This window comes from Colius striatus, chromosome 16, assembly GCF_028858725.1.
Source record: "Colius striatus isolate bColStr4 chromosome 16, bColStr4.1.hap1, whole genome shotgun sequence".
In the NCBI taxonomy this organism is placed as follows: domain Eukaryota; kingdom Metazoa; phylum Chordata; class Aves; order Coliiformes; family Coliidae; genus Colius; species Colius striatus.
This window is the reverse complement of record NC_084774.1, coordinates 13,183,210-13,199,041: the sequence shown is the minus strand read 5'-3', so window position 1 is coordinate 13,199,041 and position 15,832 is coordinate 13,183,210. Positions and strand designations below refer to the sequence as shown.

Sequence of the window (15,832 nt, the reverse complement as noted above, 5' to 3'; positions counted from 1 at the left end):
GCATGCAGGAGGGATTTGAAAGTGATGGTGCCAATGTGCAGTGGTGCCTGCACTCGCGTGGGCAGCGGAGACCCCAGCACCCCACTGGAAGTGGCACCCACATTGATCCTGGTGGCAAAGAAAAGGAAGGAATTCTGCCTAGCCAAAACAACCCTGTGTGGCACAAAATGAGCAGTGACCTCATCCTCCTCCTCCTCTGCTGGCTGTTTGGCTGCACAGAGCCTACAAAGAGGAGTGAAGGACCAAAAGAAGACAGATAAAAAAGGGGTGAGAGGCCAAAAGAGGGGTGGGAAAAGAAGGAAGAAGCTGAGAAAAAGTGGAGGCTGAAAAGAGGCAGGAGGCTAAATAGAGATGGGAGGCCAAAAAAGGGAAAAGTAGATGCTGTTAAAAAGTGAAGGTCCAAAAGATGTGGGAAGCTGAAAGAAAAGCAGATGCTGTGAAAAAAATGGAGGCCAAAAAGAAGTGGGAGGACCAAAAAGGAAAAGTAGAGGCTGTGAAAAAGTGGAGGCCGAAAATGGGTGGAAGGACAATTGATCAGAACCTGAGAAAAAGTGGAGGCTGAAAAAAGGTGGAAAATGAAGGGGAAAGCAGAAGCTAAGGGGATGCCAAAAAGGCTTCAGAGGCCCCAAAAGTTTGGGAATCCAAAGGAAAGTTAGAGGTTGAGAAAAAGAGCCTCTGTGCCTGAAGCTGGCAGGATCAGTATCAGTTGCTCTCCAGTTCAATTCCCAAAAGGGTAGAAAGCAGTAGCTCTCCCCCACTCCCTGCTCCACAGCACAGGCCATGCCCCTGCCAGTATCTGGCGCGGCCAACACTGCACACACCCCGGGCCTGACACCCTGTGCCCACACAGGCACATTGCCCCATCACATGATGTCTCAGCCAAGACATTTTGGCAATGGCCTGGGTTGTGTGGGAGCAGCGAGCCTGAACCTTCTGAAGTCAGGCAGGATTTTAGGAGGCTGCTTCTTGCCTCTCCCTGAGCTCTCCTGCCTCTCACATACTCAGGTTTGCCCTCTCCCTGAGCTCTCCTGCTTCTCACATGCTCAGGTTTGGCCTCTCCCTGAGCATTCCTGCCTCTCACATGCTCAGGTTTGGCCTCTCCCTGAGCTCTCCCACCTCTCACATGCTCAGGTTTGGCCTCTCCCTGAGCTCTCCTGCCTCTCACATGCTCAGGTTTGCCTTCTCAGCTTAGCCATGCCAACTTTTTAAATGCAAATGAGAATTTGCACTTAAAGTCAGTGGTTCAAACTTGACTGGAGACACCCTCAGCTCTCCTCCCCTCCTCCTTATATGCATACTTTTTTTAAAAAATGCAATCAGCAGAGGGGAAGATACAGGAGTGGCTGAGCAGTCAGTGTGTATTCCCTGTGGATCAGTGCCCGGAGCCCTTCTGCAGCAGCCGCAGTCCTGCCAGACGACTCCATGTGAAGGGTGGCTCACACTGTCTGCCTACCAGCAGCAGGGAACCAGCAATTACACTGGCTGGACCAACACCTGCTAGTGGTTTTGTCTTACACAGTTTGTGCAACCAACTAGGCTGCCAACAAAACAAAGATGTACTTAGCCTAAACAGGTGAAAACATGAAACAGGGAACAGAGCCGCTGCACTTGTCCCACGATATTTGTGTGCAACACATGCTGGAAAATGACTTTTGGTTTAGTCTGCTAGAATATTCCAAAAGCAAGTAAAAACATTCCATGCACTGAAAAGACAGGTCTTTGCTTGGGTAGGAGGGAAGAGGACTGCCCATCCCCACAGCCCAGTTCCTGGAACTGGCCTCACACTGCGGTCCAGGGCACATGGATACTGTTTGCTGGGCTGTGACATCAGCACCAAAAAAGCCTGGTTTGCTGGCAGCATGGTCAGAACAGTCCCACCAATCTGGTCATCCCACTCAGGACAGTAAGCTCTCAACCAACCAGGATGCCTGCAGTTCAGAGCTGCTCCCATGAAAGCACTAAGTCAGTTTAGTGCAGAGGTGCCCATCCCAAAGGGCAAAGACCCCAGAGCACTCGGGTCAGCCTCAGCCTTTGCTGCCTTTCTGCAAGGCAAGAAAGCAGGATTAATTCCCAACTGCACCGAGTCACACCCAGGCTATGATCCCCCGTAGGCAGATGGGATTTACTGGAGATGATTCGTCCTGGAATAAAAACACCAGCCCCACCTCTCACAGTTTATTTACTTGAAAGACACTAAACAGAGGCGAAAAGTGTATCCCAGCAACATCTGGAATTTATCCCTTCTCCCTTTTGAAAAAAAATAAAAAATCATGCCCTATTCTTTTGGAGAAAGAAAAGTGATTATATAGAATTATAATGCTAGAAGAAGATAGAGAAGAGCAAAGATTTCCTTTGAAATGCTGTTTGGACAATTAAAAAGAGACAGTTTCAAAGAAGCAGCAAATCCTCTCTCAGCTTTTTCCGCCCTGTCTCACAGTGCCAGGCTTTCCTCCCTTATGTTTCCTAAGGCTCTCTTAGGAAAACAACAGAGTGTTTTCATCCTTGCAAGACCTTTAGTAAGCTAGAAAGAGAACCAGCTCTAAGTCCTAACCTGTTGAAGGATATAACAAACAAAATCCTTCCAGTTCCTGCCGACATGATTCAAAGGAGCCTTGTTTTCAGTTAAGAAAAGCTCTAGAGGTCCCCTCTAACCCCTACCATTCTGTGAAAAGCTACCTGGGGACCAGCTTTCCAGAAGAAGACGGGTCAATCTACCTAAGAGAGCCAATGGTCTGTTTCTCCATCAGAAGAACAGAAATGTTTTAAGCACAGAAACAGGAATGACTATTTGGATTAATATGAGGGTGCAAGGTCAAAATGTGTTATCCTCCGCTCCTCAGGCTCCAAATCCCAGAATGTCTGGGTAACAGCTCTACAGCATCACCTGGCCCTGGCCCCAACCTGGGAAGCCTGATTTCAGAGGGAACCCCTCCTCGGCCTTCCCTAAGGTGAGAAGCACAACAGGCACTCTCACACCAAGCCCACAGAAGTGCCTCCAGCTACTAAATTACACAACTTAAACCAACTGCATTGATCAGGCTGGGAAACAAAGCTGCATCTCTTGGCACGTGCAATGCGAGGAGGGTAGAGCTGCAAGAGTTTTGTGTTTTTCACCAGCGAGTAGTTAGAACCATAGTAAGAGATGGCCCTTCCCCTGTCCAGCTCTGACACCAGGTGAGGGAGTGCTTCCAGGAGAGACTGAAGGACAAATGCAGGCAAGAGGAAACCACTGCTCCAGAAGCCTTTCAGAGCAGAGCCTCAGCAAATGACAGGTAGGCCTGATTTTGCAAACGAGGGCAAGGCTGTTCCTAGAACAAGTCCCATTACTCAGGCTCCTCAGCCCCTCTCTCTCCTCGGCTGGGCATGGACTGGATGCAGGATTTCATCAGGACATTAAACTCAGAAGCCATAAAAATCACTGTGCAAAAAACCAATTATACCTATTTTCGTAACAGCCAATTTAAGCTTGTATTTAGGTCCCCTCACATACTCCTATGTTACATAAAGCATTTCTTCCACTTGAAATGGAGCTTTCTAAAGGCCATTTTGCTTAATTTAATAGATGCTTAACGTAGGTCTGCAAATCTCTAGAAGCGTAACCAAGGAAGACACATGGCTGCAAGAATACAGCACGATCCCTTCCCCAGCAAACTGAAAGGAGAGAATGAAAAGCACCTCCAAACCCGTGAACCTGCTGCGCCTGGAGTGCACTTGTGGTCTGAAGAGCAGGGAAACCCCATGGTCAAGTCAAAGAGAAATTCCTGAACATCTGCATGTGGCTATTAACCCACTCAAGACCAGCCTGTGCTCAGCAGGCTGCACAGCAGGACAGATCCTTCCCTCGATGCATAACCAAATTAGCTGAACAGAGCCCACTCAGCCATGCTTGCCTCAGATTTAAAAGAGCTACTTGGTGGACTTAAATAAATGAACTAATCTTTAAAAAAAAGAAAAAAGCTGCACTAGGAAAAAGCTCATAGTGACTCTACTAAATTGAAACTGTCCATTGTATTTATGGTTCCTTACAGTTGAGGCCTGGATGGCAAGTCAGTGGATGTTGAGAAATATTTATCAAGAAAACCCACAAGAGTGATGAGGATTAAAAGCTATCAGCGAGACAGAATACGTTTGTAACCCCATAGCTTTTTCTATGCCTCGCTCGGAGCACGTGGGACACTCAAGAGGCTTCTTTCCCCTTTCCTTATTCTTAAGCGTATCTCTGGCATATCAGTTGTCAGGACAGCCACCACCTGCATTCACAGCAAAAGCTGGAAAAGATGCTATTTGTATATCCTGCTACGAACAAGCCACACTAGAGATATGTAAAACATTCATTGCATTACACACCAGTGATCAGTATCATTAATCGATACACACCTTGTGTGTGTGCCTGGGCACGCTGGAGAGGGAGACACTGCTCTCCAAAAAGCATCTTCCAATTCAAGCAAAGTCCCAGTACAGTAATGCAAGCTTAACAATAAAAGTGAGATTCCTCTTTATTACATGGGTGATTATTGCAGCTGAAGATAATTTCACTCTGAAGTGTGTGAATCAAGTGTCTGTAAGTCATGGTGTTCCTTAAGTGTCCTAAAGGCAGCACCTAGCAGGCCAAGGTACTTTCAGAGTTCAGTGCTAAAGAGTCTGATCCATATATGCTGTCCTAAGTTACTGATGCCAAGAGACCACCCTTGGTAAGGTGGAATGGTGGAGGAAATGAAAAAAACCCACAGAAATCTGCTCCTCCAGGATAGAAGCCAAGACACAGGCCTTCAGTGAGGCCGATCCCTTGCAGCTCAGGCCAGTGCAGGGGACATCGATGCTCTCCAGCTCTCAAGGAACTGGGTCTCATTGCATCAATACTTGTGAAAAGCACAAGTAAATCCAGGCTGGTTTCAAGTCTGGAGAGTGCACCGAGAACACACCCAACTCCAGGTGATTTAAGCTGCTTTAGCTCTGGGTTGCCACTCTAACACCCAGCTGGTGCCTTCAGCACCAAGGGAAACACAGCACGGGATGATGCAGGAGGCTCAGGACTTGGCTTGAGGGGGGCTTTTTTACCTCTAACAGAAATAACAAACTTCATCATCATATTTGACGAAACCACTACAGGGGAGAATTTCTTGCTCAGCAGAGAGCCCAACCTGCAGTAGACCTGCTGGCAAGTGGCCACAGCAGGCAGCTTCCCCAGGATTTCCTCATCAGCCAAAGCCACTGCTGCACTGCATGTGGACTGAGGAGGCGGTGAGCAGATACAGGAGGATGGTTCTAAGGACTCGGACTTGGAAATGTGAGTCTTGATGCTCGGTGGTTAGAAGTCTTTTGGGAATTCATCCAAATGGCACTGCTTCCTTCCTGCTTGCCCTGCAGGTAAATCTAGCATGTGGCTTACATAATCTGTTGACTTAAATAAAGCAAGGGCAGAAGAAGAAAGCTGTTCAGACATCAGGAGATGCTCATCAGTCCTTTGGGCAAAAGTCTGGGTCACTTCCCCCTCTGCAGCACATGCGGTGCGTCAGCCAGGGCCCCATCTGCCTCCATGAGAGCACATGCAGTGAGGGTGCAGCACAAACGGTCACAGTGTCCAAAACATCAGTAAAAGGACAAAAAAGACATGTTGCCAAATTCTCCCATATTTCTGGCCAGCACCAATGCTTAGATTCAATTTACAGAAATTTGAGTCCATGAGCTCTGTGCTCCAGTCAAGTCCTTTGAAAGCAAACGCAACCAGGCAGTGATTGCAGAAGTCTCCTGGGACGTGGGGAGATGGGGCCACAGCCACTTCCAAAAACCCAAAGGTGCTGGTCCACTTGTGCCTCTGGCTCGCCCCAGCAATAACGTTCATCCATCCTGTGGATGTGAGATGTTTCCAAAGCACTGTGAGATCACCACATGTTTGGCAAGCACAAGGTCTTGTTGGATATACATATCTCAGGTGCAACACCAGCTGCAGTGTGCAAGACTGAAGAGCAGGCAGGCACTGGCAGTGAGGGGTCTGGAGCAAGCCCACCAGCTACCCTCATCCGAATGCTTCAGAAGTCATTCTTGTCCCTGCTGTTTTCTGTTGTTAAGCTCAGAGTCCCTCCTTTCATGATCAACTTGGGCACTCAAGTGTCAGCCCTAGGGCCTGGCTACTCCATTTGTGATCACAGCAGGAGCGAAGTGCCTCCTCCGAAGCAAAAGACTAAAATCTGAACAGAGCAAGTCTGACATGGCTGCAGCCAGAGCTGTTTTGTTTACCACAGTAAACAAAAAGGGGAAAATTAATTCTCACAGTTAGTGAAATGAGATCTAAGTACAGGAAGGCTACCCTGTAAGGTGCACTGAAGATGCCTTTGGAAGGAAAAGACTCATTTGACCACCAGTGTCTCTACTAAGATGTTGCACAGCCATTCTGTCTAGCGTGCAAATGAGAAACTCTACCAACAATCACCAGTAACAAGTTAGTTAAGTACTAGGCCAAATTCTGCATGTAAAGCACATAACAACTGAGGTCTGCAAGAAGAGCCATACTTTGCTACCATATATACTCACAGTACAGGTTACTGTATAAATCTCAAGGAAGGCCGAAGAGGCTACCACAGCAGTTATGACAGGGATCTCCTTAGGAGGCAAGCTAGACACTCAGTCAATCTCTCCTATCAGACCTATGTCAATATTTAAACAGGACCGACTGTTGCGATCTTTAGCAGTGAGCAGATGTGGTTTTGAGTAATGGTTAGTGTTACTTAACCGGTTATATTCACTAATGTAATTGACACCTATTCCATCATCCTTAATACACCCACTTCTTTCTCTGATACCATAAATAGATTAGAAAAGTTTCTGCAGATGGCCATGACCCCATTTGTTTGTGCACTTAGCCATGTATGAATCACTCTTGGCTTGTAGCAGCACTCTGGAATTACTGAAAGATAACTAGTCGGCACAGACACCAATAAATGAATCATGCTTTCCACAAGACCAAACCTTCGGGCTTTTACAGACTCCAATTACAAAGTAAGAAGAAAAGAACAAAGAAATTACTCAGTCTATTTGCACAAAGTCATGCAGAGTTGATTCATAGTTTTACAGAATTATTACTGACAATCATTTGTAAGGGGTTAGAGTAACAAACCAGCTACTTAACATATTGGACAGCATGAAGAGATGGAGAAAAAAATAATCCAAGACCCATGTCCTGCATATATTCTTGAAAAGCAGTATTGATTTTTGTGCAAGTACCTTTTTTCATTCTTGGTATGCTTCAAGCCTGGTGGTTAATCAGCTTTCACTCTCCAGGGATAGATTCTGCTTGGTGGGGTTGCTTGGACCAAGTCTGCAAACATGGGAAAGCCTGTTGCACCTGCTGAAGTGAACAAGCCTCACACCAGCAAATCATGAGAGGCACAATTCAGTTCCTCAGCACTGCAGGCACAGACAGCGTCTCGTGAATGGATCAGAGAACTGCCATGTGCAGAAGCAGTTGTCTTTCTAAATACACATTTGAATGTATACTGCAAGTGAAAAATTAGCCACTCAGAGGCATTTTAATAAAGATGTATGTGATACCGAGTACACCAAACACAAATGCGTGGACCATTTGAGGGCACTGTGGACACTCACCAACACTGACAACTTGTGAGGCAAGTTTCAAAGGATGTGCAAGATAGCTCTGTGTAATGCCACAGCCTGTGGCAACACTGATACACACCACACAGAGAAAAAACCTACATTCTCTTCAGGTGGAGCACAGCCTAGTCTTGTATCAATGAGAAACTGGAAGTCTGACTTTCGAGAATAAAAGGTGCACTGTATTGATTATGACCTTAGCAGTGCTACCTTGCTATATGCAGTGAAAAAGTAGCCTTAAGTTAAAAAAGGTAAAGGTTATGGTGGACGTGGTGCTAGTCTGAGCCTGCAACAGGCACCAGTGCACTTGCTGTAGCATCTCTGAGCATGACAGCTGAATTTATCTCAGGGTCATGCAGCCTCTCACTACCCAAATCAGCCCCCCGTACCAGAGACATGCAGACTAACAAGAGTAACGTCCAACTGAACAAACTGACAGACTGAAAAAGGAGGCAAGTTGAATGTATACATGATGCTATTTATCTAAGGCCCTCCAGTGATGCTACACTTTACCTGTCACTGAAGGCATAAATTTGTGGCCTAATTGAGCTTGCAAATGAAATGTGTGCCCTCTTCTACACACCAGCTGAACTTGGTCCATAGAGCTGCCAGCCTGGTACATCTTAAGAGTCACGTCTCAGAAGAGGCCAAAGACAGCACTAGAAGAGCTACCACACAGCTCTAAATCAATTTGGGAATTTCCCCAAGAAAGATATAAACCCTACTTCAAACTGTATACAAGAAAGAAAGATGCCATGTGAGATTTAAATGAAAACCTCAATAAATGTTCTCAGTTCTTACCTTCTCTCCTACTCTACCCATACTACATAAATTAATGCAACTAGCGCTCTTGTATAAGAATATGTAGGCGACAACCTTCTCCCTCCAACGAGTTTATCCGAGGATGTGCTGTAGATGGAAGGTGAAGACAAAGGTTCCTAATAGCACCATTATAGCAGCACCAGGTTGTCTTTAGAAAGCTTGAGTCACTAGAATCAAGGTCTTACAGTGCAAAGCAAGACTAAAAGGATGCATATGCTAAACACTAACATGTCCTTTATGAGGGAAAAAAAAGCTGCATCAGGAACCTGCAACGTTTGGTGGCTGCTTGGATAAATACTGTGTAACATCCTGCAGCAAAAATGCTAATGTGAGTTTAGGTTTCACACTGGAGATATTTCAAAAGATTTGCAAAGCTTTGATAATATTTAACATCTCGACTAATTTCCTTTTTGGTGTAATCATACATTTACCCTACTAGCCAAAAGATCTGGGATGAACTACAAGTTCTATCTGGCTCCAAAGCCAACAAGAATAATATGTGCTGTTACTATTTTCTTTCAAAACATACCTCTTCAAAACTGACTTAAAATGAGAAAAGAAATTGTGAAACTGTCATTACAAAGAAGCATTTAAAATGCAGATCAAAGTGCTGCCTTAGAAGCTGTATTCCTTGCCAAATCATCAAAGCTCTCTTTACTCTCAATAGCTCCCTAAATCCTCTGATTTGGATGATAAACTCCTACAGCTGAAATTTATCTGCTTTAAAAAAAACCAAACAACCAAAACAAAAACCCAAACCCCACAACTCCGTTCTCTGGTTACCAACTACTTCATGAACCAGTTCATTTTAAACTACTTCTTGTCTTACTGAATCAATTAACTTTCACTAATGTTTTTATGCCTGTACACATGAATGGTATCCTGATACTTAAGTATTAAAAAGTGTCAGCTCTCAGAGGTGTACAAGGATACTTGGTCTCATCCTGCAGGCACTGAAGTGCTGACAGCTCAAGGATTGCTGCTACACTGCTCCACTAAACGCTGCACTGGTTCACCCGTCGCTCCTCAGGACACTCCAAGATCACCACTGGTTTAGTGTAGTGAGGAAGCAGCAGTGCAGAGCCCACAGAATCAGCTTTGAAAGACAGAGATGCTGGGTCTGATCCTGCTGTCACAGAGAAAAGCCTTGTGCTAAAATCCTCCCAGTTGCTCTCTAAGGCTGGACTTTGCTACGCTCCTTGCAGACCAGAGCAGGTCTCTGATGTGTTTCCTCACCTGGGATCTGCCCAAGTGACCTACCTTCTGCTACTCAAAATAATTACAAAATAATTACCAGGCAATTGAGCCATGCAGACAGGAAGAACACTATACAAAACATCCCCATCGACATTAACAATTCCTTCGCTTTATGGACGTCTGGGCGTGTGCTCAGGGTGTGAGCCAAGCTTCTATTTAACTGCAGTAAAGTGGCCCTTGTACCTCTCTCCTTGCAAGTTTTCCAGCCACGCTTTATTTGATGAAATACACCAACAACAGATGCACTCTGTATCGGAGAACTTGAGGGATCTGATAAGACAAACCACACACCACACATGGGGTATCCTTCCAGGAAGCAAACTGGTAGTCAGGTTTTACATGAAGCACCATCACAAGCGACGACCCTTTTTAGCTAATCAGGGTTACTAAATTACAATGGTTGCTATTACCTGAAGCAAGACCAACAGACGTGACTGTACAATGAGTTACCCAGGGAAGAAGCTGGATTACTCTCTACTAGTGACACCACAGACTTTGTTACTTCTCTTGGAAAGGTCTACTCATGTCTATCCATTTATAATTTAGATTTACAAATTCAGTCTAAAGCTGGATTTATCTAGACAGCAATTCTCAGCCTGGGAAATCTAAAAAAAAAGAATCAGTATATTTGGCGAGCAACAGCGAATAAAAATAATTAAGAACATAAGTTTGTAGGTACTCTTCATCTGGCAAAGCAAGGAGCAGTAGTTCAGCAGATTCAATGTCCTGAACACTTAGAGGTGATCCCAGTCCCTACCTTGCCAGTTCCTGGCTTTAAGGAAAGTAAGATGGTTGCTGCTTACTATACACCCCTCACTGCCAGCCTTCTCACAACCAGGATCTGAAAACATCCTACTAAATAAAACAAAGGTAAAGAAAAGGCTTATTCAGGGGGTAGAGGTAATGCCTTCATGTCAGAAAGTAACAGGACTTACTGTGTCAAATGTCCTCTGAATTTACACCAATACTGACTGAGAAGAAAAAAATTAGCTATGCCTTGTCTCCACTTTGCATCATGTATGATCACTCCCAATCATACAGGACCACCTCTGGTGCCACCTGTGCCAGTCCTGCCGTGAGGCACAACTCACTCTAGGTGTTCACCCAAAGCAACAAAAAATAAACTTTGGCTTTTTTTTTTTTTTACTATTTTCTCCTCTGTGTCTCTTGATTCTCCCATTTAACACTCATTAAAATCACTGTCAGAGGGCCCAAAACAGACTGCAATTTTAAGACCCTTGTGCTGTCCAGGCTCAGGGAATTAGGACTTTCACTGCCATCCTGGGTACAAGAGGTGGGATCTCAAGAGCTGGGACTGCAGATCTCCAGGGTCCCCAGGGACAATCAAGGACACACACAGACAGTTCTTAGGCCACCATAAGCAAAAGCCATCCATCCTCCACCCCTCCTGGGTCATACCTTGGGATGCTGATCTCGGCAGAAAGCAGTTTGTCACGGACAGGCTGCCGCAGCCAGACACAGCGAACTCCCCGGTTTGGCTGAAGTCAAACGGAGGTGCCACAAACCAAACGTGCTCTGTGCAAACACTCTCTAGCCTGCTGAAAAACTGGAAGCAGAGCCCTGGCTTTCCTCCATGTCCCTACCTCCTGGAGGAAAACTTAGGGGAGGAATAAAGAAGTACATGGTTGTTATCCACTCTGCCCTGGAAGAAGCCGTAACTGCTGCTGACATGGTGTCAGGAAAGAAATGTATCTGCCAAAAAAGCAGGCTGAAGTGGAAAGGAGACGTGATCTCTGGTTGAGCCATCTGCGTTTGGTTTGTTATTAAACCAAAGAATGTGAAAACCTAGAAGTCCTCGCTTGGACAGAAACCCGCTCTCACGGTTCACTCGCCCCAGCCCTCCACCGGCCAGGCACGCTGCGCTGGCCGAGGGCAACGGCCTCATCTCCTCAGGGACGTGCAACAACACCTCTTAAAATCCAGAATGCTTTGGCTACTGTTACAGCATGAGCAAAGCCTCAGCCAAGAGCCATCCAGCTCAGAGATGGGCCCTCACACCCCACGCCTGGGGTCAACCTCTTGCAGGGATGCCTGGTGCCAGCAGAGGCAGGACCCCAGTCTTGGCACCCAAACCTCTGAGAGAAGGTCCCGCGGGGTGTGGAACAGCCCTGGCTCAGGTGTGAGTCCCTCCCCACTGCCGGGGCCGAGGCTTTGGCCAGAGCAAGCAACCGCTGGTGCTTCACACTGGCCCGGGTAGCCACAGGAGCCGAGCCACGCTGGGCAAGCGAGCGGGGAAGGCAGTGGGGAGGCAGGCATGCTGCTCCCTGCGCCAAATAATTAGTTATTTACAGACTCTTCCGCCACGACAACCACCCCTGACCTCTTTCACCCAGCCGAAGCGATTAGAGACCGTGGCCACAGACGTCTGGCTGCTTAACACCGCTCGGCATATTGGCACTACAGCCCTGGTGACGGCGGGCGAGACTCTGCGCCCCCGCCTCCAAAAACCCCTTTTATAATCCTAATCTGGGAGCGCCACACACAGAAACCAGCTGCTTCCTCCACCGCAGCGCCGCAGCCTGCCATACGGAATAAAGCCTGCAAAGAAATATTTTGGGGGATCAGTTGTACAGTTAACCTAATTAGAGGGTTAAATTAAAAGAGTTCACAGTTATGCCATTTTCATGAAGCATTCCTGCGTGGTAACTTTTGGCTAGAAAATTAAATGGCATCTGCTCGTAGCTGCTGTGAGGTCGTATGAGAAAGTATGAGAAGTCGTATGAGAAAGATAAAATAAAATCAAGTGACTAGAGGGGAAAAAAATGCTGTATAATGAATCTGTCTCAGGGAGGATCAACTCTGTCCTTTCCACCAAACACAGGTGGAGGAAGTGATCAGGTAACAGGCCCTGCAGTGCAACCAAAGCCCTCCTGCAGCACAGAGGTGAGTTAACGCTGCCCGCCGCCGCCAGGAAATAAATAAATAACACTGGCGATAAAGAAGCTGATCCAAAAACTAAGCAAGGGCAGGCAGCATTAAGGGAGCTCAATCCAAGACTCCCGGGAGCTAATGGGAACCCAGCATCTGAGTGTCAGGACCGCAAGCTGAGTGGCTGGCACGGGGGCACAGGCGCAGTGCTGGCAGGGGGCAAGCTGGGGAAGGACCTTGTGAGCTGTACGGCATCAGGCACAGGGCTCCCGCGACACCCGTCCGAATTCAGGCAAGCTGTCCTCTGGTGTACCCCACTGTCCCCAGACTCACACCCCCATCCACGACTGGCATCTGCCTCCTACAAAGCCTTTACACACTGAAATAAAGGGGGAAAAAAACCATAAAACATGCTATTTCTGAAAAGTCAAGGGATGAAATTAAAAGCCTGGGTTGTTCCAACCAAACCTCATGCCAAGAGTTAGACTGGAAGAGAAGCTTTTTCTTCAAAAGGCATTACATATTTTAATTCACGACTTTTATCATAACCATGAGCCTTGATCAGACTCAAAGTAAAGTCTCTCATCCTTGCAATTCTGTGGGACATGGTTTTATGCTCACCAACTGGCTGACACAAAAAAGAACTGTATCTTCATTATTTATACACTGCTATTCGTATGCACATCTAGCCGGGCCTGTTAAAGTCAAGAAAGAATAATGGTCTATTCAGTACCGGTAGTGTTAATAAAATCAGGCAAATCCAGCTTAGTTTTGTCTGAACACGAATGAGATTAAATCAAGATTAAATGTGCATACAGTACAAAGGGTATGGTTTATGCTAAAATTCAGAGCAAACACATTTTAGTATCTGGTATACAAATGCCTACAGACCTTCTCCGGGACTCAGACACCTGAATTAAACAACGATGAAACTGGAGAAGGCGAAGGCAGATGACACTGGACAAAAGCCATCCAAAATACCAAGGGACAGACGCTGGCTCTAAAATACTGCTCTGCAACCCCGCTGGAGGTAACGGTGCAAATCCTGTGCTAGCAGAAACAGGCACGGCTCAGCTGACTTTCCCCTATCCGCACCAAGCGCGAGCCTGTCTCATCGCACTGCCAGGAATATGGGCAAAATCCAGACTCTTTCCCAAGTTTTCATTTTGGACCATTTTGCATTAGTCTATGCAGGGTTTATATTTCACAGGACAAGATGTTAAGTGGGGTACAAACCTGGCGCCTGACCCAGCCTGAGATGCCTTGAAAACCTTCCCTTTACAGAAAACACTGTTTTCTTTAAACTGAGAGAGAAAACAACTCATTTCTCTTCCCTCAGCAATAATATTCGTTCTCCCTCACCTCCATGCACTTCATTTCCAAGAGGGAAAGAGTAAACAGAAAAGTAGTGGATATTTAGGTCAGGCACTGGACTCACTGATACTCTGTGAGGGTTTAAAAATATTCATTTTTAAAAAGCAAGTAAGCTCATCGTAACAAAAAGCCCCCAGCGGCTGGGGGGTCAGGTTCCCAAATATAAGCCCTAGCCGAGTGCCCGGACGGCAGTGCTCTCTGGTAACGAAAGGAGGGTGATTTACAGCGGGGCAAGTGAAGACACCGGAGGCGGCCCGGGGCCGGGACCCCCCGGCATCACCTCCCGCGGGAGGGAAACGCGTGGGACAGCCGGACACACGGGGCTGGGGCTGCAGCAGCCGGGGCTGAGATGCGGAGGAAGGGGCGAGATGTGGGTGGTGATGCAGCCGAGCTGAGGAGAGGCTGGGATTTCACACACCGGGAGGTGCCGGGAGGGCGAGGGGGAAGAGGAGAGCCCCGGGGAAGCTCGGGCAGCCCGGCGCGCCGGGACCCGCCTGTCGCCGGCCCGGGGCCGCGCTCGCTCACGCCGTGTCACACGCCACTCGCGCCGTGTCACAGCCGCGCGAGACACCCCTACAGCAACAGATGAGCGGTCCGAGCTCGCACCGAAGGAGCGGGGGGGGGGGGGATAGGAAACCAAACCACCCAGCCATAAGCACTCGGAGAAAGCGCATCGCAGCGAAAGGTCCCGGCGCTCCCGGGAGCCCCCGCGGAACTTCCCCGCCCGCGGCAGCGGCCGCCGCGCCCGCCCGCACACACCCCGGGGAACCCGGCCGGCCCCGCGGCAGCAGGACGGGTACTTACTGATCTCCATGCTCTGGAACAAAGACCTTTTGCAGTTACATGTGCAGGACACATTGGGCTGAATAGCTGCGGCCGTGCTGTTCAGACCCATGAAGTTATACATTTAAAAAAAAAAAAAAAGAGGAAAAAAACAAAAAGACGGCGCCGGCGACACAAAGAACTTGCCGGGCAGCGAGCGCTCCCCGGGCAGCACCACATACAGCCGGGCTCCTCCTCGGCGCGGGGGGGCGGGGGGAGGGAAATGCAGCTGCGATCAAAAATTGGAAATAAAAAACCGGCACAGCGCGGCGCAGCGGCCCCCGCGGCCGCACGGCTCGGCACAGGACGGCTCGGCTCGGCGGAGCCCGGCTCGGCGGCTGCTCCGCGCCCCCTCCGTCCCGGGAAGCGGCTGGGCTGGGCCCGGCCGCGGCAGCCCCGCACTTTTGTGGGGCGCGGCGGAGCGCGGTGGGAGCGCGGTGGGAGCGCGGCCCGCCCGCTCCCGCTCCGCTCCGCTCCCGCCCCCCGCGCTCATTCACGGCCACGGGGACGCGGCCGCGCGCCGCCGCCAGCCGCGGGCGGGCTCCGTGACGTCAGCGCCAGACGGGGACTGCCCTTTCCTCGCGCCGCCGCCGCCGCCGGGCGGGAGCGGAGGGGGGGCCCGGCGGGCGCGCGCCCCGAGCCGCCCCGCGCGGGATCCGCGGCGCCTCGCGCAGGCTGCGCGCGGCAGGGCGGCCTTTGGCGGGGGGGAGCAGGGGGACACACACAACCGGGGCAGCGGCGGGTCGGCACCCGAAGCCCCGCAAGGCAGTTGACGGTCAGCGCGGGGCCGGCGGCAGCTCCCGGGAGCGGCGGAGGTCACAGCCGCCCGAGGCGCTCCCGCTGTAGTGAATTTCGCTCCCGCGCCACCTCAAGGCCGCCGCGGCGAGGGGATGCTGCCGTGCGCTGCACCCGCCGCTCCCGCGGGACTGCGCGGGGATGCTGCGCGTCGGCCCCAAAAGCCTCTAGATTTCGTCGCCCTGCAGAAGAACCACAGGCCAGTGAGAGCCCTGCGACCCCCGAGCCTCTGGCTGCCGTTGCACAGACAGTTCCCAAATGCAGC

General features: G+C 49.1%; 1 protein-coding gene across 3 annotated transcripts in view; it reads right to left on the bottom strand.

Annotated features, from left to right (window-relative positions):
* Positions 1 to 15,251, bottom strand: part of PMEPA1 (prostate transmembrane protein, androgen induced 1) — a 47,349-nt gene extending 32,098 nt beyond the window's left edge. For all 3 annotated transcript variants that reach the window (XM_062009138.1, XM_062009140.1, XM_062009141.1), the window contains exon 1: positions 14,755 to 15,251. In XM_062009138.1, the coding sequence (XP_061865122.1) occupies positions 14,755 to 14,857 (103 nt within the window). In that variant the 5' untranslated portion in view covers positions 14,858 to 15,251. The remainder of the gene's footprint in view (positions 1 to 14,754) is intronic.
* Positions 15,252 to 15,832: the final 581 nt, after the last annotated feature.